Here is a 24,800-nt window from a genome sequence, read left to right as displayed (position 1 = left end):
GATTTTATTCTGTATCGGTGGCCATCTCTGTGTTATGAAGGTTGTAACTAGTAAGATTATCATCACAGATGTCGTATCTGAAGTAGATTTGAGAACATGTTCGATGATATGGTATTGAAATATGCGCTAGGATAGTATGACAGGTTGATTATGCACACCATACCCATCCCCTGGGTGATAGTAGCCGCATACGCATCAAGTAAATGGTTGTCACCCCATACTCATCTTGTAGGAACTAATGGGTCTAGGGAATAGGCAGACGATATATTGATAGCTAAGATGGTTACACTAGTAATGATCTGGTTATGTATAACCATAGGATACAGAGAGAAGAAGAGGTGAATGAAGAAGGGGTAGGAGGGGAGGAGGAATAGGTAGAAGGTAATAAAGAAGGTGTAAGAGTGGGAAGAGGAAAAGGAGGTCGATGGGGAAAGGAAAGGAGGGGTGGGAGAGGAAGCAAGTGCTCTACATTTGAGAGATGTTGTGCGGTCTAGCCAGCCTCCTTGCCAGTCCATCTGACACATATACTGGAGGAGGAAGCCGGAGTCTACACACACAACTCTCATCCCAACGCTGCCCTGGGCACCCCAAACACACGCAGTACCTACACAACTCTACGACCGCCGGGTGAGTCTGCAGGTAACTTCAAGCAGAAGGATGTTAGGCAATATTTCTTCGTCTTCATGGGATTCAGAAAATTAAATGATCTGAATGAGGTGGTAGTGGGGGCTGACTCTACACAAAGCTTTAATAAGTGTGCCTGGCCAAGGAGACTAGGAACTAGCGAATTCAGTCATGGTCAATTAATTTAGCTGATGAGACTTAACTCCCTCAGCCACATCTAGACTAATACAACTGGGTAATTATATACATATTCACAAATAAATAATCATATATCCTCTAACAATTGTCGGAATGATGAACAGCAGCAAACGTAATCTATTTTTCAATTTTTTTTTTTTATTCGCCGGTACTCTCCCGGCCCGGGTCTTTTCCAAGTAGTGGCCTCAAATAACTGGGTAGAAAGGTTACAAGAAATTCGGGCCCGTATTTTAACAGGTATACTGTTGTAATGGACAAGATTATCAGTGTGCCCAAAGAGAAACAGTTTGATAGACGACCATGAACATGAATTTAGCCAGATGTATTTCGATAAAAAGAAAAAAATCCCCATATTGCACAACACCTGAAGTCGTCCGAATGATGTGTTCTCAATTTATAAACGAAAATTTAAGAAAGGAAAAACTTCAGATAACCATTTAAATGTCCCCTTATGAGGGATACATAAATATGGTAAATTTTGTCTCATAAGCTACACGGATGCTTTTCTGAATTTGCCACACTTGGGCCGGGTCACCATCTGGAAAAGACCCGGGCCAGGACAACACCGGCTAACCTACTATTTACTGCCACATTGAAAACGGGAAGGTGGCAGCCCTCGCATCTCTATGAAACCAGTGTCTTGAGAAAGTCTGTTGCACGTCTTTTCTAGGGTACAAGGGTCTTCAATACTACTGGAACAATTTAGTATTGATGCCCAAGTCTCCGTATTTCTTGAGTCTGTAATCAGCAGCAGCCCTTTGTTGCTAAACACAATAACAGATATAGGTCTCAGCCAGAGTGGACAAGCAGGTGTATTCCATATTAGGAGTCTGCCACTCTTCAAGGGATAAAGAGTGATCACACCAGATTGTTAGCAGAACTGCTAGATGTTAGGAACTGGGAGGCTCCTTCAGACGGGTACTCGGTGTGAACTGAAGGCAGCGAGAGGAGAAAAACTGCAATACAATCGAGTCAGCAGGTTGAGACATGTGGACACTGCCGAAATAGGAACTAATAGGAGGAACCTTTCAGAGCGATGTGCACTCACAACTTTATGATGGAAGTTCTACCTGTTGGGCGATGCAGCAGCGAGCATGTTTTTATACACCTTATAAGTAATGAGGATGTCCCAGCAGGAACGCTGTGGACCAGTATTGCTGACGACTGTAGCACTGAGGCAGTGAGAATATCCTGATCGGGTTATGCAATACAGAGGACTCTGATTAAGTTATTCTGAAGGCTCTGGTAATGTGATTCAGGAGACTGAAATTACGGGATATATGGAGCTTTGGTATATGATTCACCGTACAGTAATTATGTAATTCATGCGACAGTGATTATGTGACTCAGGGAGCAATGGTTATATTATTAAGGGGGCTGTAGTTATGTGATTCAGGAAGCTATGGTTATATAATTCAGGGAGCTGTGGTGTGTGATTCAGGGAGCTGTAGTTATGTTATTCCGGGACTGTGGTTATGTGATTCAGGTAGCTGTAGTTTTGTGATTTAGACTGCTATGGCTATGTGATTGAGGGACCTGAGGTTATGACATACAGAGAGCTGTAGATTTGCGATTTAGAGAACTGTAGTTAAGCTATTCAGGGTACTGTAGCTATGTGATTCATAAGGCTGTAGGTATGTGACTCAGAGGGTTGTGGTTATGTGATTCAAGGGCAGTGGTTTTGTGAATCGGGGGCTGTGGTTATGTGAGTCAGAGGACTATGGTTATACCATTCAGGGGCGATTCAGGGGGGGGAGGGTTGAGGTTATATGAGTCAGGAGACTGTGGATATGTGATTCGGAGGGCTGAGGCTATGTAATTTATAGGACTGAGGGTATGGGGTACAAGGGGCATTGATTATGTGAAAGAGGGGGCTTGGATTATGTAATACAAGAGGGTGTAGTTATGTGACTCAGTGGGCTCTGGTTATGTGATTCACGGGGCTGAGGTTATGGGATTCAGAGGGCTGGGGTTATGATATAGAGGGAGCTACGGTTATGTGATACAAGAGGCAGCGGTTATGTGATTCAGGGGACTACTGATATATGATTCAGGGAACTGAGGTTTTGTGAATCAGGGGCCTGTAGTTATGTGATTCAAAGAATTGTGAATATGCATTTTAGGGGGCTGTGGTTACATGATACAGGGGTATTTGGCTATACCATTCAGGGAATGTGGGAATGTGATTCGGAGGGTTGAGGTTATGTGATTCATTGGGCTGAGATTATGGGGTACAGGGTACTGTGATTATGTAAAACAGGGGACTGGGGTTATGAGAGAGTGAGCTTTGGTAATGAGATACAAGACGGGGTTGGATATATGATAAAAGAGGCTTTGGTTTTGTGATTTAGGGGCTGTGATTATGCAATTCAAAAAACTGTGGTCATGTGATTCAGGGTGGATGAGGTTATTTGATTTAAAGGGCTCTGGTTATGTGATACAAGAGGCTATGGTTATGTGATTCATGGGGCTGCAATTTGTGAATCAGAGGGCCGTAGTTATGTGATTCAGGCGGATATAATTATGTTATTCGGGAGCTATGGTTATGTTATTCGGGGGCTATGGTTATGTAATTCAGGAGCCTGTAGGTATATGATTCAGGGGGCTTTTGATATGTGATTCACGTAGCTGTGGTTATGTGATACAGAGGGATATGGTTATACCATTCAGGGTCCGTGGTAATGCAATTCAAGAGGTTGAGGTTATGAGATTCACGGGGTTGATGTTATGTGACTCACAGAGCTGAGATAATGCAGTACAAGGAACTATGATTGTGACACAGTGGGCTGGGGTTGTGTGATAAAAGGCTGTGGGTATGTGATTTAGGTGGCTATGGTTAAGGCATTTAGGAGGCCGAGTTTATAAGTTATAGGGGGGATGCGATTATTTGAAACAGGGGGCTGGAGTTATGAGATGGAGAGGCTATGGTTATGCTATGCAAAAGATTCAGAGGCCGTAATTATGTGAAACAGGGGGCCATAGTAATGTGATTCAGGTTACTGTGGTATGTGATTCATTGGTTGTGGTTATTCAGTTGAGACGGCTGTGGTTGTGTGATTCAGAGGGCCGAGGTTATGGGATACAATGGGCTCTGCTCTTGTGAATCAGGGGGCTGTAGTTGTGTGACTCAGTGGGCTGTGGATATGTGATTCAGGGAGTTGTGGTTTTGTGAATCAGGGATCTATAGTTCTGTGATTCAGGAAACTGTGGATATGTGATTCAATGGGCTGTGGTTATGTGATACAGAGGGACATGGTTATATCATTCAGGGGTCGGGGTAACGCGCTTCAGGAGGCTGAGGTTATGTGATTCAGGGAGTTGAGGTTACGTGATTTAGGGAGCTGAAGTTATATGATTAAGGGGTTGTGGCTATGTGATTCAGGGAGTTGAGGTTACGTGATTTAGGGAGCTGAAGTTATATGATTAAGGGGTTGTGGTTATGTGATTCATGTAGGCTGTGGTTATGTGATTCATATAGGCGTGGTTATGTGATTCATGTAGGCTGTGGTTATGTGATTCATGTAGGCTGTAGTTATGTGATTCATGTAGGCTGTGGTTATGTGATTCATGTAGGCTGTGGTTATGTGATTCATGTAGGCTGTGGTTATGTGATTCATGTAGGCTGTGGTTGTGTGATTCAGGTGGGCTGTGGTTATGTGATACAATAGGCTGCGGGTATGTGATTCAGGGGTTGTGGTTATGTGATTCAGGAGGCCGTATTATGTGATTAAGTATGCTGTGGTTGTGTGATTCAGGTGGGCTGTGGTTATGTGATACAAGACGCTGTGGTTATGTGATACAAGACGCTGTGGTTATGTGATACAAGACGCTGCGGTTATGTGATTCAGGGGCTGTGGTTATGTAATTAGGGTAGCTGTGGTTATGTGATACAAGAGGTTATGTGATTCAGGGGTTGTGGTTATGCGATTCAGGGGCTGTGAATATGTGATCCAGGAGGCCGCATTATGTGATTAAGTAAGCTGTGGTTATGTGATTATGAGGGCTGTGGTTATGTGATACAAGAGGCTATAGTTATGTGACTTATGGGACTGTGGCTATGTACTTCAGGGGGCTGTAGTTACGTGTTTCAAGGGGCCATAGTTATGTAATACAGGAGGATGGTGTTATGTGATACAAGAGGCTGGAGTTATGTGATACAGGATACTGGAGTTATGTGATACAGGATACTGGAGTTAAGTGCTACAAGAGGCTGGAGTTATTGGATACAGGCAACTGGTGTTATGGGATACAGGCAGCTGGTGTTATGGGATACAGGCAGCTGGTGTTATGGGACACAGACAGCTATAGTTATGGGATAGAGGGGGCTGGTGTTATGGGATAGATGGGGCTGGTGTTATGAAATACAGGGGGCTGGTGTTACGGAATACATGCAGCTGGTGTTATAAGATACATGCAGCTGGTGTTATGGGACACAGGCAGCTGGTGTTATAGGATACATGCAGCTGGTGCTGTGGGACACAGGCAGCTAGAGTTATGGGATACAGGGGGCTGGTGTTATGGGACACAGGTAACTAGAGCTATGGGATACAGGGGCTGATGTTATGCGATGCAGGGGGTTGGTGTTATGGGATACAGGGGGCTGATGTTATGGGATACAGGGGGGGTTGGGGTTATGAGATACATGCAGCTGGTTTTATGGGATTCATTCAGCTGGTGTAGTGGGATACAGGGGGCTGGTATTATGGGGTTCAGGGGGCTGGTATTATGGGATACTGGGGGAGGGTGTTATAGGATACATGCAGCTGGTGTTTTGAGGTACAGGGGACTGGGGTTATGAGATACAGGGGACTGGAGTTATGAGATATAGGGGACTAGAGTTATGGGACACAGGGGACTGGAGTAATTATGGGATACAGGGGACTGAAGTTATAAGATACAGGGGACTGAAGTTATGGGATACAGGGGACTAGAGTTATGAGATACAGGGGACTGGAGTAATTATGGGATACAGGGGACTGGAGTTATAAGATACAGGGGACTGGAGTAATTATGGGATACAGGGGACTGGAGTTTTGAGGTACAGGGGACTGGAGTTATAAGTTTACAAGGGACTAGAGTTATGAGATATAGGGGACTGGAGTTATGAGATACAGGGGACTGGAGTTATAAGATACAGGGGACTGGAGTAATTATGGGATACAGGGGACTGGAGTTATGAGATACAGGGGACTGGAGTAATTATGGGATACAGGGGACTGGAGTTATAAGATACAGGGGGCTGGAGCTATAAGATACAGGGGACTTGAGTAATTATGGGATGCAGGGGACTGGAGTTATAAGATACAGGGGACTGGAGCTATGGGATACAGGGAACTGGATTTATGAGATACAGGGGACTGGAGTAATTATGAGATACAGGGGACTGGAGTTATGAGATACAGGGGACTGGAGTAATTATGGGATACAGGAGACTGGAGTTATAAGATACAGGGGACTGGGGTTATGGGATACAGGGGACTGCAGTTATGAGATACAGGGGACTGGAGTAATTATGAGATACAGGGGGACTGGAGTTATGAGATACAGGGGACTGGAGTAATTACGGGATACAAGGGACTGGAGTTATGAGATACAGGGGACTGGAGTAATTACGGGATACAGGGGACTGGAGTTATGGGATACAGGGGTTTTGATACACTGTAGCAACCCTGGGGTAGTACTGTTACATCAAATCTTAATTATCTTAACTCCTGGGAAGTCACATCTTGCTCAGAGATAAGAGTAACTTAATCCAACCTTGTCAACACATCAGTGAGTCAGGTTATGTAATGTTTGTTAGGAAAGAGGACAAGTGTTTCCTCACGTGTGTCTAATTCATATTAATGCTCCCAACAAGTGAGGTGAGATGATTAGTTCACCGGTTTAGTGGTGGACCGGCCATGCAGCAACCTCTCCTCAGCTCTTATACTAATACTGTGGAGAACTAGTTAGATAAGTACACTTTCCTGCATGAAACAAACAATCGGTACTTATCTGTTAACAGCCTCTCCCTGGACATCCCTTTGGGGTGCCGTTCCAGATTACACAGTCTCTGTTGATTAACAAGTGAGTTAGAAATAATTTGCCCAAAGGAGAGTATATCCAGCATTTCATTATCATCTGAAATGCATAGTGATACTCACTTGGTTTGGACATAAATCCCTCAAATTACAACCACGAATACGACAGCCCTAATCACCTTGTATCTGCCCATGGACTGCAGTTCATTTTTGGCGAAATAAGTGAGATTAAGCCTTACCTTGCTCGTGTAACGTGAGGTTATGGCATTGACAGCGCCATTAAGGCCAATAACGGTGACTTGACTGAAGGCTTGAGTGTCTCGGGGACTGTTGCACTAATGTTCGCCACTACGTCGGGAATGTTCGTTGCAGTCACTCGCAATACCGGTTGCACTTCGTCATTCAGTACCATCATTTGTTCAGAGTGTCGTGGAATTATCCACAGCAGGGAGAACACGGAGACGCAATAAACACTACGTGATTAATTCTACCACGAATTTCCTGACTTTTATAAGGGAACTAGTCTAACTTTCCTAGTTCCCTGAGATTGTCAGAATTAACAAGGGTTAAGAACGCACTGGTCACTACTGTCCCTTCGCCACGACACATGTTTCATCCATTCCTTGAAGCAATCTAAGGCCTGGCACCCTTGTCATCCTTTAACTCATCGTCGGCACAAAGGAATATGCTGAACTCAGGTTTATATCTCTTCCTTGCTACACATTGCAACAGTATTCAATACAAGAGGGTAGGTTTCTTGTTATCTAGCTATAGACTAGAATTCCTAATAGTCCCAACTTGTAGATAAAGTAGGGTGCAGGTTTTCCCTTAATTTTCCTGGTAAGGGGAAAAAGAGTAATCACTCTCGTTTAATCTCGTATAGTTGATCAGGAACTCTAGCAAGGGGAGGAAGGCGTGCCTTGTGATGCTATGGTACATACAAGTGGTTTTAACAAAGCTGTTGGCGAAGAAGGAAGAATCCAATAGCCCCTTCTGGGAGGGCTAAGTCCCTCAAAGGGCTGAGGGGGGCTGAGAGATACCCCTCTACTGGAGAATTTTCTCCACACACATCAAACAACCGAGAATCACCATGCATAATATTTCTTAACTAATGCATTACTACTCTGTTTTTCTCCCATAACTCTATAACTTATTAGATAGTTTTAACAGTAATATTACCGCAAAATAATTGTTATTATTTATGTGTGTTGTCTACAAATGAATCAATTTCTATTAAAATGCAGGCCTATTTAATACACCTTGACTCTCCTCATAAGTGTGATCTGTACTTTTGACAGGATAAAGCCACTTGTACCCTCAACAGTTCAGTATAAGTGGGTATTACAAATAATAAGTCTTTCCTGCTACTTAGGTATATTGCTACGTAATGAAATAAAGGACCCCAATGGAAATAAGTCACTCTGTCTGACTTTTTTGGGTTATCCTAGGTTCTCTACACATATGCTGCTATGTATGATAATTCTATGTAACTGTATTTGTGTATACCTGAATAAACTTACTTACTTACTTACGTACTTATAACCCCCATAACACCCTCGCCTCCAGATGAAGTTTCACAAAAACTGTGTCCCACAGGATAGTTAGTCAAGAATATATTGCTTTAGCCTGAAGGTGGTTAGTAGGATTAATAAAAGTTTCAAGACATGCAATTATAAGGAACCATGAAAATATTCTTCACCTTACTCTCTCATTATTACTATTTACAGTTAGGCGAAGATACTACACATACCAATGTACAAGTATGTATGCCTGGGATGTACAGAAACTTCCTTGACTGTACATGCAATATCTTCCCCAAACTATACAAGAACCCTGAATGAAAACACACACACACACACACACACACACACACACACACACACACACACACACACACACACACACACACACACACACACACACACACACACACATACATACACACAATTCACATTCCTTATCTAGTATTTCTCCTCTTGACAGAAATGCGTATATGGGTTGGGCTGAGTATAGTGCTGGGCTTGCTGAGTACCAGTAACGCCGTGCTGGGACCATGGCCACTTTACCTTGCTGGATATCCTATAATGGTGTCAGGAATCGTCTTCACTCTCATCAAGGTAATATTGTGTGAAACAGAAACCTATTAATAGTTCTGCAATCTTCCATTGTTGCTAGTCTGGTCTTATCTTTCTATCTCAAGATGATAGTAAGATGATAGTAAGATGATAGTAAGATGATAGTAAGATGATAGTAAGATGACAGTAAGATGACAGTAAGATGACAGTAAGATGATAGTAAGATGATAGTAAGATGATAGTAAGATGACAGTAAGATGATAGTAAGATGATAGATGATAGTAAGATGATAGTAAGATGACAGTAAGATGACAGTAAGATGATAGTAAGATGATAGTAAGATGATAGTAAGATGACAGTAAGATGACAGTAAGATGATAGTAAGATGATAGTAAGATGATAGTAAGATGATAGGCAAATCTTCGTAAATTCTTCTTAAGAACAATGTACAGTTATCCTTATTTTACATTAGGTTAAACAGCAGTATTTATTCCTTTATTTTTTGTTTTCAGTTCCATTGAGAAAATATTTTAGATTTCTTCATCCGTTGGTAAACAGTCGTAAAAGTTGATTAATACTTCAGGAAGAGACGATTATTTATTCAAAGTTTTCAAGGAAAAAACAAAGAAACAAAGATTTTTTTTAGGTTTAATCGTATGAATTTTCATGGCTGTAGTCCAGGTATCATGAGAATACAGATTCCTGAAATTATAATAACACAATGATCCATGCTAACTTTCCAGTGGTGTATTGAAAAATACCCAGCTGGAAGGCTCTTGTAGGCCGGCACGGACTAGTTGTTAACACACTGGCCTGCGAGTTTTACTACTCGCCTGCCATGGGTTCGAATCCCACCAGTTCTGTGATTTGTTTTTGAATACAGATTACTATTGGTATTCACAAAAAACATACTGAATATTCTACCTAACACTAATAGCAGTAAAACGGGAACAAACTTAAAATTTAAGTAAGTATAAGTTAAAAAGAGAAACTTTTGTTTTTCTTTTTGGGTCACCCTGCCTCGGTGGGTCACTCTGCCTCGGTGGGTCACCCTGCCTCGGTGGGTCACCCTGCCTCGGTGGGTCACCCTGCCTCGGTGGGTCACTCTGCCTCGGTGGGTCACCCTGCCTCGGTGGGTCACCCTGCCTCGGTGGGTCACCCTGCCTCGGTGGGTCACTCTGCCTCGGTGGGTCACCCTGCCTCGGTGGGTCACCCTGCCTCGGTGGGTCACCCTGCCTCGGTGGGTCACCCTGCCTCGGTGGGTCACCCTGCCTCGGTGGGTCACCCTGCCTCGGTGGGTCACCCTGCCTCGGTGGGTCACCCTGCCTCGGTGGGTCACCCTGCCTCGGTGGGTCACCCTGCCTCGGTGGGTCACCCTGCCTCGGTGGGTCACCCTGCCTCGGTGGGTCACCCTGCCTCGGTGGGTCACCATGCCTCGGTGGGTCACTCTGCCTCGGTGGGTCACCCTGCCTCGGTGGGTCACTCTGCCTCGGTGGGTCACCCTGCCTCGGTGGGTCACCCTGCCTCGGTGGGTCACCCTGCCTCGGTGGGTCACCCTGCCTCGGTGGGTCACCCTGCCTCGGTGGGTCACCATGCCTCGGTGGGTCACTCTGCCTCGGTGGGTCACCCTGCCTCGGTGGGTCACCCTGCCTCGGTGGGTCACCCTGCCTCGGTGGGTCACCCTGCCTCGGTGGGTCACTCTGCCTCGGTGGGTCACCCTGCCTCGGTGGGTCACCCTGCCTCGGTGGGTCACCCTGCCTCGGTGGGTCACCCTGCCTCGGTGGGTCACCCTGCCTCGGTGGGTCACTCTGCCACGGTGGGTCACTCTGCCTCGGTGGGTCACCCTGCCTCGGTGGGTCACCCTGCCTCGGTGGGTCACCCTGCCTCGGTGGGTCACCCTGCCTCGGTGGGTCACCCTGCCTCGGTGGGTCACTCTGCCACGGTGGGTCACTCTGCCTCGGTGGGTCACTCTGCCTCGGTGGGTCACCCTGCCTCGGTGGGTCACTCTGCCACGGTGGGTCACTCTGCCTCGGTGGGTCACCCTGCCTCGGTGGGTCACTCTGCCTCGGTGGGTCACTGCCACGGTGGGTCACTCTGCCTCGGTGGGTCACCCTGCCTCGGTGGGTCACCCTGCCTCGGTGGGTCACTGCCACGGTGGGTCACTCTGCCTCGGTGGATCACCCTGCCTCGGTGGGTCACCCTGCCTCGGTGGGTCACTGCCTCGGTGGGTCACTGCCTCGGTGGGTCACTGCCACGGTGGGTCACTCTGCCTCGGTGGGTCACCCTGCCTCGGTGGGTCACCCTGCCTCGGTGGGTCACTGCCTCGGTGGGTCACTGCCACGGTGGGTCACTCTGCCTCGGTGGGTCACCCTGCCTCGGTGGGTCACCGCCGGTTTGTTGAAAGAAGAAGATAAGTTAAATAAATAAAAGCAAGTGTATCTGAGAGAAGGAAGATAAATAAGGTATAATGGTTTACCTGCTTACCTGGACAGGGTTTCGGGGGTCAACGCCCCCGCGGCTCGGTCTGAGACCAGGCCTCATGGTGGATCAGGGTTTGTTCAACCAGGCCGTTACTGCTGGCCGCACGCAAGCTGACGTACGAACCACAGCCTGGTTGGTCAGGTGTCAGCATAGTTGCTGATACCCTTATATGTGTTATATAGATTAGCTGAGTATCATAGTACCATCCATGTGTTTATATAGAAGATCCCTTAGACCTGTGACTGTATGACGCCACGGGATACAGCATGAGTCAATGTGACGAGCTGCCGCCTCCTCACTCGACGGACCACCTACGAACAGGCAAGAACACGGCAGGCCTGGCTCCCACCTCCCACCCACAGTCTGACAATATATAGTGTTACCATCCAACAAGGTGTTTACCTTCAACCTTCGTATCTCCTACCGAACCCCACACGACACAGGTACCGACTTTAGGTGCCTTGACTTTCTTGAAGACAGCCAGGGGTCTTTTGGCAATCCTCCTTATGTATGCTGGGAGGCAGTTGAACAGTCTTGGGCCCCGGACACTTATTGTGCTGTCTACTCGTGGCGCCCCTGTTTTTCATCGGGGGAATGTTGCATCTCCTGCCGAGTCTTTTGCTTTCATAGGGAGTGATTTTCGTGTGCAGGTTTGGTGCCAATCCCTCCAGGACCTTCCAAGTGTATATTATCATGTATCTCTCTCTCAGTTGCGTTCCAGGGAATACAGATCAAGGACCATCAACCGTTCCCAGTAGTTTAGGTGCCTTATAGTACTTATGTATGCCGTGAAAGTTCTTTGTACACTCTCCAGGTCTGCAATGTCGCTAGCCTTGATGGGGGCCGTTAGTGTACAGCAGTATTCCAGCCTAGAGAGAACAAGTGATTTGAAGAGAATCATCATGGGCTTAGCATTCCTAGTTTTGAAGGTTCTCATTATCCATCCAATTATTTTCTTAGCAAATGAGGTATATACATTTCTGTGGTCTTTGAAGGTGAGATCCTGTGACATTATCGCTCCCAGGTCCTTCACATTTCTTTTTCGCTCTATTATATGGTTAGAATTTGTGGTATACCCTGACACATTTTTAATTTCTTCAAGTTTTCCATATCTGAGTAGTTGAAATTTCTCCTAGTTAAACTTCATATTGTTTTGAGTGGCCCATTCGAAGATTTGGTTCATGTCCGCTTGGAGACTCGCAGTGTCTTCGACGGAGGTCACTGCCATGGTGATCCGGGTGTCATCCGCAAAGGAAGACACGGAGCTATGGTTTACATCTCTGTCTATGTCAGAAATGAGGATGAGGAATAGAATGGGAGTGAGTACTGTGCCTTGTGGAATGGAGCTTTTTACCATGGCTGCCTGGGACTTTACTCTGTTTACTATTACTCTTTGTGTTCTATTTGTCAGGAAGTTGTAGATCCATCTACCAACTTTTCCCGTTATTCCTTTATCCCGCATTTTGTGTGCTATTACACCATGGTCACACTTGTCGAAAGCTTTTGCAAAGTCTGTGTATACTACATCTGTATTTTGTTTATCCTCTACAGCTTCCAGAACCTTGTCATAGTGGTCCAGTAGCTGGGACAGGCAGGAGCGACCTGCTCTAAACCCGTGCTGCCCTGGGTTGTGTACTTTATGGGTATCTAGGTGGTTGGCTACCTTGCTTCTTAGAACCCTCTCAAAATTTTTTATGATACAGGATGCTAGTGCTATCGGTCTGTAGTTCTTTGTAATTGCTTTACTGCCACCTTTGTAGAGTGGGGCTATGTCTGTTTTTTTAGTGTGTGCAGGATGACCCCTGTGTCCATGCTCCCTCTCCATAAAATGCTGAAGGCACGCGATAGGGGCTTCTAGCAATTCTTGATGAACACGGAGTTCCACGAGTCTGGGCCTGGGGCAGAGTGCATGGGCATGTCATCAATTGCCTCTTCAAAGTCTTGTGGAGTTAGAATAATATCCGAGATTTTTGGGATGACCAAATTTTGGGTTTCGTTCATAAAGAATTCATTTGGATTGTCGACCCTTAGAGTGGGCAGTGGCTTGTTGAACACTGAGTCATATTTGGACTTTAGCATCTTGGCTGTCATTTGTGTATGTCCCATCCCGCCTAAGCAGGGGCCCAATACTGGATGTTGTTTTTCCCTTAGATTTGACATAAGAGAAGAAGTATTTTTTTTCAATTTCCTTTATGGCTTTTAGTTCTTCCTGTGGTTCTCGTCTCCTATAAGATTCTTTCAGCTTAAGTTCGATATTTGCAATTTCATTGCAGGTATATTAATCCCACTCAGCAGCTCTGTCTCTCTTTGCCTTCGTCTGTATAGGGAACGTCTCTCTCTTTCTAGTTTACATCTTCTCTTTCTTTTTTCCTAATGGAATGTGACTTGAGCAGATCTCAAGAACCACAGAATTAATTTTTTCAAGGCAAATGTTCGGATCTGTGTTGTTTAGGATATCTTCCCAGCTTGTTTCATTTAGGACATGGTTTACTTGATCCCATTGTATGTTTTTGTTATTGAAATTAAATTTCGTAAAGAGACCTTCATGACTGCTCACATTTTGCTGGTCCAGAGCCCTGTGCATACATGTCTGTACCTCTATTATGTTGTGATCTGAGTGTATTGTCTTTGATACAGTTACATGACGTATCAGATCGTCATTGTTAGTGAAGATGAGGTCCAGCGCATTTTCTAGTCTTGTAGGCTCTACTATTTGCTGGTTTAAGGTGAATGTGGTGCAGAGATTTAATAGTTCGTGTGTGTGTGAATTTTCATATTAGTTGCCTCCTGGGGTAATCTCTGCTAAAACATTGTTTGCTATACTCCTCCATTTTAGGTGCCTCAGGTTGAAATCTCCTAGTAGTAAGATGTTTGAGGCAGGAGTTGGGAGATTTTCCAGACAGTGGTCAATTTTCTCAAGCTGCTCCTGGAATTGCTGGGAAGCTGCATCTGGAGGCTTGTATACTACCACAATGACAAGGTTTTGGTTTTTAATCTTTACCGCCAAAACATCAACTACATCATTTGAGGTGTGTAGTAGTTCTGTGCAAATGAGCGACTCTGTGACATACAGGCCAACTCCCATTGTTGCCTGTTTAGTCTGTCGCATTGGAATAGGTAATGATGAATGAATGATTATGGAGAAATAAGAAGAAACAAAAATATTTGCAGTCAGAAAGTGTTTTCCTTTTGCACTTTCATGCTTCATCAGGAGCTATGCAATGTTGCATAGAGGGGGAAAGTGCATCTCAGAGATAGGGATGTGTCTGTATCTCAGTCCACAGAAGGATTCGAACATGCACACTCTTAATCAAAGTACACAGTACTTTTGCCACTCGGCCAGATCCCAGATAAAAAAAAGTATGAGCGTCTATCCGAAGCTAGACAGTCACTCCCATTTCCTGAGACACCAGGTTTGTGATAAGTTACTTCATCAAATCCTGCCACATGCAGTGAACTTCGAAAAAGATTTTCAAATGTTTAACAGTTTGCAAGTAGGGGAAATTTGCATGTGGCAGGATTTGATGAAATAATTTATCACTAGGTTGGTGTTCCAGGGAATGGGAATAACTGTCTAACTTTGGCTAGGCACCCATATTTTCTCTTTATCTGGATCTGACCGAGTTGTGAAAGTTCTTCCCACAAACTGAACCTTGTTAAATTAATTATACGACCTGTTACATAAAATTGCGCAGCAATTGTTCAATGGCGGTCTACTGTGTTATTATAATAACGATAGAGCTCAGTTCCCTAAATTAATAATAATTATAATAATAATAATGATAGAGCTTCAGTTCCCTAAATTAATAATAATTATAATAATAATAATGATAGAGCTCAGTTCCCTAAATTAATAATAATTATAATAATAATAATGATAGAGCTTCAGTTCCCTAAATTCAATTCAATTCAATTCAATTCAATTCAAGTTTATTCTCTATAAGGGTTACAATGCGGGGTTTACATGTTTTGGGTATTGTGTGGTTTACATGTTATAAAATACTAATTACAGAGGGGGCCACTAGGACACCTAGCATGGCTAGGCATTTCGGGCAGACTTAGATTAATTCTTAACATTAAATCCTTACAGATTATGGTATTAAGGCTAAGTGACTACATCATAATTTGTGAGTTTAGCAATGTGAATGCTTTTGTTTTGGCACAATACAAGGTGTCTATATTGGAGTATCATAGGCAAACTTATGACTAGTTAGGATTTATTATTTTAAGATTAAAATTAGTATTTCTGGGTTTATAGTCAGTGGGTGAGTGAGTGTAATTTTGAACCACCAGGTGGTTATCATGTATTTTTTTTATATTTTATTTAAAAACTTTACAGCTTAATATTAAATAAAAAGATATAAAATGAGTACAGTAGGATCCTCAATCCTACACAACATACACTAACAATCCTACACAACATACACTAACAAGTTTTAACAACACATTGTAATTGACATAAAAGAGGTTACCCATATACACTCACAAATTTTTCCATATAACATACTACTATAATATAAACAATATAAACTATATAACTATATAAACTATATAAAATATAAACTATATAAACCTTTCAGATTTGTATAGTTAACATACTATGACTGACATATGACAAAGGTTCACAACCTTCACAGTAGATAATCAGAGGAATGACCTACATCACAATCTCAGTTAAAAAAAAAAATAAAATAGATGCACTTCTCAAAATTAGCCCCTATACAATAAGAATTACCTAACAACATACATACGTGCCTCACTACAATCCCACTTTAAGCATTGAAAAAAAATGAAAATCCTAAGCCTCACACTTATACTAAATAAATATTACTAAATATTACTAAATATTAATACAGCCTCTTCCACCGGCTAAGCACATTATATAAAGTAAGAGACTAAACCATACTCTCCCATTACAAATTTTTAACGAGGCATTACAAATTTATGGAAGTCATTAACGTTCCATCTCTCATCAACTGGATGAGCACATTATATAATGCTAAAATAAAGTCAGTACACTCTCTAAAAACCCCAACACTAAACACAAACAACATAATTTAAAAAATCTCTCATTGCGATACGATTATCGCATATGAAATATGCCCAATAAAGGCTATAAACGCGCACTCTACATAAACCCAAAAGCTCTTCAAGGTCTTACACCTATAATCTTGATGTTACAAAAAACGCGATTCTAAAAGCTTAGAGATCTCCAGTGAATACTAGAAAGGACTGCCCTTCTAGCATCCAGCCTGTTACTGGGTTTTCGTAACAAGTAGTCAGTATCCTTGTCCAATTATCCATTAAAATTCAGTATGGTTCAATAGTGCTTTAGGATTACAACTGGTAGGCTACTAACTAGAGAAATTAAAATTTAATAAATTTATTAAGCAGTAAGTTGTCTAGAGGTATATTATCAAATTAAATTAATTACAGCAATCAAAATAAAATCAATCTCTCGAGTTCAATATTATTGTGCTGAAAGCACATATCACATTTATAATTCTTAAGTACCGTCAGGTACATTAACATTTAATAAGATATTACAAATATGTACAAGTGTGTGTATGCGTGTAAGTGCTCTTAAGTAGTTAGCTATGTCTCAAGACTCGAATAAGACTTAAACAAGTGACTGACAAAGTCCTCAAATAAACTAACTTCTTGACCGACTGGCAACCCGAACAGTCTGCTTGAACAACAAAGAATGCTAAGCCCAATAGCAATGCAATATCAAGCGACTGCGACACAGAATCAGGAACAAGGAGATAATATAACGACACTAAGTAGGGACCATCTGCAGATCCTCCACAAAAGTTACAAAACTCCCATAATACTGAATCTACGTTCAGCATAGGAAAACCCGACTGTGACAATGCACAGAAACCAGTAAAAATTTAGGTCAGAAGCTATAGCTAAGGACCTGAGATACTCAGAGTGTCTATGTGAAACACAACCTCAGTACAACGTCGAAAATCACTAAGTCTTTACAATGTTCTGTGAACAAAGTTCTACAGAACTAACAAGAATAATGAGACAGACAATCTGTCCAACCACCAAGCGAGTCTAGAGCAGACTGACTACTTCACTAGAGGTGAGGACACCCCCCCCTCGATCACGTGATAGCTACGTGGACAACTGCAGCTCAGAAGCCGGCAGTATAACGAGCGACAAGCGATAATTACAGTAGTTTGACAATCAAGACTAACTGAGCACATTTTATATACATCCTAACAACATAAGCTAAATAACAATATAACAGTCAAATAATAATATAAAGTCATACATTTGCGATTTAGCTATTATCGCAAATATAAGCAATATAAAATTAAATGAAAAGGTAATATACATTATATATACATAATAATCATTGTAACCCATTCAGGGGTTGCAACACCCCCCCCAACACGACAGAGGGTCGCACTAGGAGTTGCATGAATGTCTATTACATTATTTCTGATTACTCATATCAATATTATTATCAATATAAAAATTAAACATTAATCAGAGTCTCTCTTGTGCCAAGCACCTCTACAATTTCACAGCGTCCATCACTTGGATATGCCCCTAACTAGGGCAGTACACAGTATCGTATTTCTGCATACTCGTGGTTATATACATCAGTGTAGAGACAGGATAGCGCTGACAAGGAGGGCACGTTGAGGCTCGATCATAGTAGAGGAGACTGCATTCCACTCTTAAGTAGTGGTTGTGGAATGCGAGGCAGTATGAACATCTGAGTATGAAACAGCTTAAGGTGTGTAGTGAGGGGGGGTCTGCGGCAGGACAGTGTTGCGTCACGCAGTACATCACCCGCACAACACTACTCACTCAACACTCAGCTTGTCTCCTCCTCACACAACATTACTGTGAATATATAAATATAATAATTAGACATGACATGAGTATATATAGTTAATATGGGCTGGAGGGATTAAGTTACTTTACTGAATTTGACATAGCAAGTAACAAAAGGTATTTGGGCATAAAATTACGTTAATTTAATGTAACTGATAATTATTAAGGACGAGACAGAGCGTCAGCAATTACATTACAATGACCACTTATGTGTTTTATGCTAATAGAATAAGGTTGGATTCTGAGGGCCCACCTCATGATCCTAGCATTTTTACTTTTCATAGTATTTATATAAGTGAGTGGATTGTGGTCAGAAAAAACGTTAATTTTAAATGGGGAAGTGCCCAAATACACGTCAAAATGTTCTAAGGACACCACAAGAGCTAGAGCCTCTTTCTCAATAGTGGCATAATTTTTCTGGTGTCGTTTAAGCTTAGATGAATAGTAACATATAGGATGGAGAATATCAGTGGATGTTGACTGTTGGAGCAGCACAGCACCCACTGCATAGCCACTCGCATCTATATGTAAAAAGAAGGGAAGATTGAAATTAGGACTCTTCAACACAGGAGCAGAGGATAGCAAGCGCTTCAACCTTTTGAACGAGTCTGAACAATCTCTAGTCCAGGTGAACTGAACTTTGCTACTAGTAAGCTCAGTAAGAGGAGCTGCAATCTGAGAAAAGTTCACTTTCCTGTAATCAGTGCACATCCTGAAACTACCGTCAGGTTTAGGCACTAAAATACAGGGAGATGCCCATGGACTTTTACTACGTTCAATAAGTCCATGAGATAACAGAAAATCAACCTCTTCTCTCAATGCTTTATGCTTCGTTGGACTCATCCTATATGGTGATTGCTTAATGGGTGATGCTCCCTGTACATCAACGTCATGTACACCCAGAGTACAACGTTTAGGAACATCACCGAACAATTCAGAGAAATTCAAAATCATGTTTTTAATATCACCAGCTTTATCAATTCCAAGGTTACTAAGAAAATCGTCTAGTGATTGTAGAGTCACTGAATTTTCTAAACGAACCTCTATACCTCTAGAGATGTCAGGTAGACTGACGTTTTCTTCCTCTGTCCTAGGAAGAATAGAAGTAGTAGGTAGAGGACTAGCGTAGTATGCCTTAAGCTGGTTAACATGGTATACATGATTAGATTTCTTTTTCCCAGGCGTACGTACCAAATAATTTACGTCGCTAAGCTTTTTCACTACTTCCAGGGGACCATCATACCTGGCTTGTAGAGCATGACCTGGTACTAATTTCCGAGCCATCACCTTATCTCCTGCTTTAAAAGAACGAGAGACAGCACGCTTGTCATAATGTTGCTTCATTCTAGCTTGGGCTGAAACTAGGTTTTTCGAAGCTAGCTCTCTAGCGGCTGTCAAATGTTGCTGCATTAATGAAGGTGAAGTACTCAATGATCGATTTGATTTTCCTGTCCACACGTCTTTCAACACTGCAAGAGGACCACGCACTTGGTGTCCGAATATTAATTCAAACGGACTAAATCCGAGACTTTCTTGCTCACTTTCTCTCATAGCGAACAGAAGAAAAGGTATACCCTCATCCCAGTCTCTAGAAAAATGCTCACAATAAGCTCTCATCATAGACTTCAATGTCTGATGAAATCTCTCTAGAGCACCTTGTGACTGTGGATGATAACTGGTTGAAAGTACAGACTTTATTCCTAGGTGGGATAATGCTTCTCGAAAGATCTTAGAAGTGAAGTTAGATCCCTGATCTGATTGTATCTCTCGTGGCAATCCAACCTGGGAGAAAAATTTCATCAGCGCTCTTACAATAGCACGAGCATTAATTTTTCTCATAGGAATAGCTTCGGGATAGCGTGTTGCAGCGTCCATAATAGTAAATAAGTATTGGTTTCCTAGTTTGGTTCTAGGTAAAGGACCAACACAATCAATAATAAGACGTGAGAATGGTTCACCATGCACGGTGATAGGAATGAGAGGCGCAGGTGGAGGTGTGTGCGCTGGCTTGCCTGTCACTTGACACACGTGGCAACGTCGCACATGATCAGCTACTGTTTCCTTCATCTTTGGCCAAGTAAAATGTTTTGCCAGTTTACCGAGTGTCTTCTTGACACCCAAATGTCCTCCTATGGGACTATTGTGAGCAAAATCAATGGCTTGTTCACGAAATGTAACTGGTAACACTGCTAGATGCTTAACTGTGGTAGAAACACTATCAGCTGACAACTTACATGTGTTTTTCTCCATCAGTACACCGTTACTATAATAGTAACAATTATCGAGATCCTTTGCTTCACTCTCAGTAACTGCTATATCTCTCAGTCTTTCCAGTGACTGATCAACAAACTGATCCTTGATTAAATCATCATGAGTAAGAAATTTAACGTCAGTTGTGTCCTGACTAGGTTGATGACCGGGGGGAGTCAGTGTTAATGATCCTGGGCGCAGAGCGTCACTAAACAACATATTCAACCCCAAATTATTGTCATCCACTAACTCAACAGGAGACAAGGATGGTTGTTGTATCTTTGACATAGCTCTAGTAATTGCGCTGAGAGGAAATAAAATAGGTTTCTCTCTACAAGCTTCAATGGCATAATTATCATCAGTGTTATTATCAATCACAAGTGGTTCTTCACATATACCAGCATGAAGGATATCGTTCCCTATCAACAAGTCCACTGACCTGATGGGAAATACACCACTGGATATACCCACTGAAATATAACCAGTATAATAGCTTGTTTCAATATAAACTTTGTGCAGAGGCACTTTTATAACAGCCCCTCCATAGGCTTCTAACAATACATCTATCTTGCAATAGGTATCGTCAGTTATGGGCAGTACATCTTCTCTTAATAACGTGAGATAACTGCCAGTGTCTCTGAAAGCAACTATCTCAGTTAGATGTGATTCGTCAAATCCTATTCTACCTCTTGAAAAGTAAGGACTCATCGCTGAACGAATCTTTTCGTCAGATACACTTTCTGACGCTAGTCATCTATCCTGAGTAACATTATCTAAAACAGTAGGATCAGAGGCATTGCTAGGATTTTGGTGCCTTTGTTGCTCGGAAGAGGATACGACTTGAGTGGGGGCGCCAGCCGCACGACTGTTTCTCGTATCTCTTTCTAACTTATAGCAATACTCTCTAGTATGTCCTTTCCTGTTACAATAGGTACATTTAACTTTCTTCTTCTCGATATCAGATTTCTGTCTAGCCACAGAGACAGATTCAGGATTGTGAGCTTTCCTGGTAAAGGTACGAGAAGTTACAGTAGCAGGTACATCAGGCCGGCAATGAGCAGCTGATTTAGGTTGCCAACTTCTACGACAATTTTTAGTTACCTTGTTTCTTTGTGTTTTAGTACGTACAAGTTTGTGAGAAATCTCGTAATTGTCTGCTAACGCTGCAGTTTCCAGAACATCTGAGGTAGTATGATCGATCAGATATTCTTGTATGTCAGCAGGCATACAGTTGTTAAACTCTTCATGTAGTAACAACTGAACAAGGCTGTCATAGTTGTTACATTTAGCAGCTCTACACCACCTCTGTAATGCAACTTTTTTCTCACGAGCAAACTCTACACAAGTTTGATCTTGTCGTCGTTGTAACGTACGAAATGCTCTTTGATAACTTACAGGTAACAAGTTATACGTCTCTAGAATAGTTTGTTTGACCGCGTCATAACTAATGTACTTAGCAAATGGTAAAGCAGACGTACAAGTTTGAGCTCTTCCTGTCAATGCAGTATGAAGCAATGTTGCCCAGTGCTTACGTGGCCAGTTCATAGCACGAGCCTGGTTCTCAAACACATCAAAATATGTGTCTAAGTCACTTTCAAAAAACTTAGGAACCATGGATGCAGCTTTCTGCACATTAAATGTGTCCTGTGATATATCAGTCTGTTGTCTTAACAGACGAACATTTTCTCTTTGGAAATCTTCTTCGTTCAATTTCCTCTGTGCCTCTATTTGTGCAGTCTGCAACATAATGAGGCGTTCCAACCTCTCAAACTGTTCCTGAGAGATAGGACCAGTGGGTAATGGAGGAGTAGGGAAATTAACATGGTCTGGACGGTCCTTAGGTCGGACACTTGGTCCAGCCGTCTCTAGAGAGTCTAGATCTGGTCTAGGATACGTAAATACAGGTGTAGCATACACAGTACTAGCGTGAGGCTTAGTCATACCAGCTATACTCTGTACTAATGTGTCAGTGAAGGAAGGCGTGAGCGAGAACTGAGCTACACTAGGCTCAGACACTAGGCTCACTTCTGCCTTAGTTGCTCTTTCTTCAACTTCAAATAGAGTCATACTTCCTAATCATGACACTAGGCTTTCTGAATCCGAATCTGAATCAGACATCTCTGTATGAGCAGGAAACAATATATCTTTAATTAATGCACTGACAGTTTCTGCAGTGTAATTCCTGTTATACGTCACACCGAGATACTTGGCTACTTGCCAACACGTCTGAAGTTTTAATGTACTTAACTCAGACAAAGTCAGAGTATCAATTAACTGTTTCACTTTGGCATACATCACGAAAATAATTGTACTACGAGAGAGTGATTATGGGAAACTATAATCTTGATAGGAATTTTAGTGTTGGATGTCTTAGAGCTAGAACTCAAACAGTATTTCCATCTCCTTGGATCAAGAGACTCAGTCAGGTACATACATCCACCTGGTATGTTGTACAAGACTAAACTCAAAGTCTTCAGATTAGGAAAGTACTCAAAGTGTTTGATCATAGAAGTACTAGTATGTCAAACTGGACAATTTCTCCAACACCTTGGATCAAGAGCATCCCGGACAGGCCCCCATTTGTTACAAAAAACGCGATTCTAAAAGCTTAGAGATCTCCAGTGAATACTAGAAAGGACTGCCCTTCTAGCATCCAGCCTGTTACTGGGTTTTCGTAACAAGTAGTCAGTATCCTTGTCCAATTATCCATTAAAATTCAGTATGGTTCAATAGTGCTTTAGGATTACAACTGGTAGGCTACTAACTAGAGAAATTAAAATTTAATAAATTTATTAAGCAGTAAGTTGTCTAGAGGTATATTATCAAATTAAATTAATTACAGCAATCAAAATAAAATCAATCTCTCGAGTTCAATATTATTGTGCTGAAAGCACATATCACATTTATAATTCTTAAGTACCGTCAGGTACATTAACATTTAATAAGATATTACAAATATGTACAAGTGTGTGTATGCGTGTAAGTGCTCTTAAGTAGTTAGCTATGTCTCAAGACTCGAATAAGACTTAAACAAGTGACTGACAAAGTCCTCAAATAAACTAACTTCTTGACCGACTGGCAACCCGAACAGTCTGCTTGAACAACAAAGAATGCTAAGCCCAATAGCAATGCAATATCAAGCGACTGCGACACAGAATCAGGAACAAGGAGATAATATAACGACACTAAGTAGGGACCATCTGCAGATCCTCCACAAAAGTTACAAAACTCCCATAATACTGAATCTACGTTCAGCATAGGAAAACCCGACTGTGACAATGCACAGAAACCAGTAAAAATTTAGGTCAGAAGCTATAGCTAAGGACCTGAGATACTCAGAGTGTCTATGTGAAACACAACCTCAGTACAACGTCGAAAATCACTAAGTCTTTACAATGTTCTGTGAACAAAGTTCTACAGAACTAACAAGAATAATGACAGACAATCTGTCCAACCACCAAGCGAGTCTAGAGCAGACTGACTACTTCACTAGAGGTGAGGACACCCCCCCCCCTCGATCACGTGATAGCTACGTGGACAACTGCAGCTCAGAAGCCGGCAGTATAACGAGCGACAAGCGATAATTACAGTAGTTTGACAATCAAGACTAACTGAGCACATTTTATATACATCCTAACAACATAAGCTAAATAACAATATAACAGTCAAATAATAATATAAAGTCATACATTTGCGATTTAGCTATTATCGCAAATATAAGCAATATAAAATTAAATGAAAAGGTAATATACATTATATATACATAATAATCATTGTAACCCATTCAGGGGTTGCAACACTTGACACCATTCACACTTAATACATGAAGAAGGTCATGACGACCCTGACACATCAAACACAGAATTCTCCATTCGTTACTATGTAATTACTTGATATCACCTTTGTTTTCTGTGCCCACTTGCATGCTACATACACTTCTGCCACACATCTACACCTTCTATACCCACATACACCTCACTCTCACCCCTCCCCAGGAGGCGACCCCGCTGTGTCCCCCTGAATTCCCCCTTCTCGTATGTAATCCCCAAACCCTCCCCCCATTACTCACTCAGCCCAAGTCGTAGATTCATGAGAAACCCTAACGTTAACATTCTATACCCTTCCGAAAAATCCTTCTCCCACCTCCTTCCATACAGTTCTCTATTACGACACATAGTACGATAAACCGTTACCACTAGTACCCGCCTCCGCACCTCACAATCCCCCCTCCCCCTCATCACCCACGATATATATATATATATATATATATATATATATATATATATATATATATATA

The 24,800-nt window shown here is 42.3% G+C and overlaps 1 protein-coding gene across 1 annotated transcript in view; it reads left to right on the top strand.

Moving 5' to 3' along the window:
* The first annotated feature begins 521 nt into the window (after positions 1-521).
* Positions 522-24,800, top strand: part of LOC138851301 (uncharacterized) — a 35,643-nt gene continuing 11,364 nt past the window's right edge. Inside the window, exons 1-2 of the mRNA XM_070080288.1 lie at positions 522-627; positions 8,826-8,959. Coding sequence (XP_069936389.1) covers positions 8,828-8,959 — 132 coding nt within the window. The 5' untranslated portion in view covers positions 522-627; positions 8,826-8,827. The remainder of the gene's footprint in view (positions 628-8,825; positions 8,960-24,800) is intronic.

This window comes from Cherax quadricarinatus, unplaced genomic scaffold (assembly GCF_038502225.1).
Source record: "Cherax quadricarinatus isolate ZL_2023a unplaced genomic scaffold, ASM3850222v1 Contig282, whole genome shotgun sequence".
NCBI classification, from domain to species: Eukaryota; Metazoa; Arthropoda; class Malacostraca; order Decapoda; family Parastacidae; genus Cherax; species Cherax quadricarinatus.
Note: the sequence above shows the minus strand (reverse complement) of the source record. Positions and strands in the feature narration are given on the sequence as shown.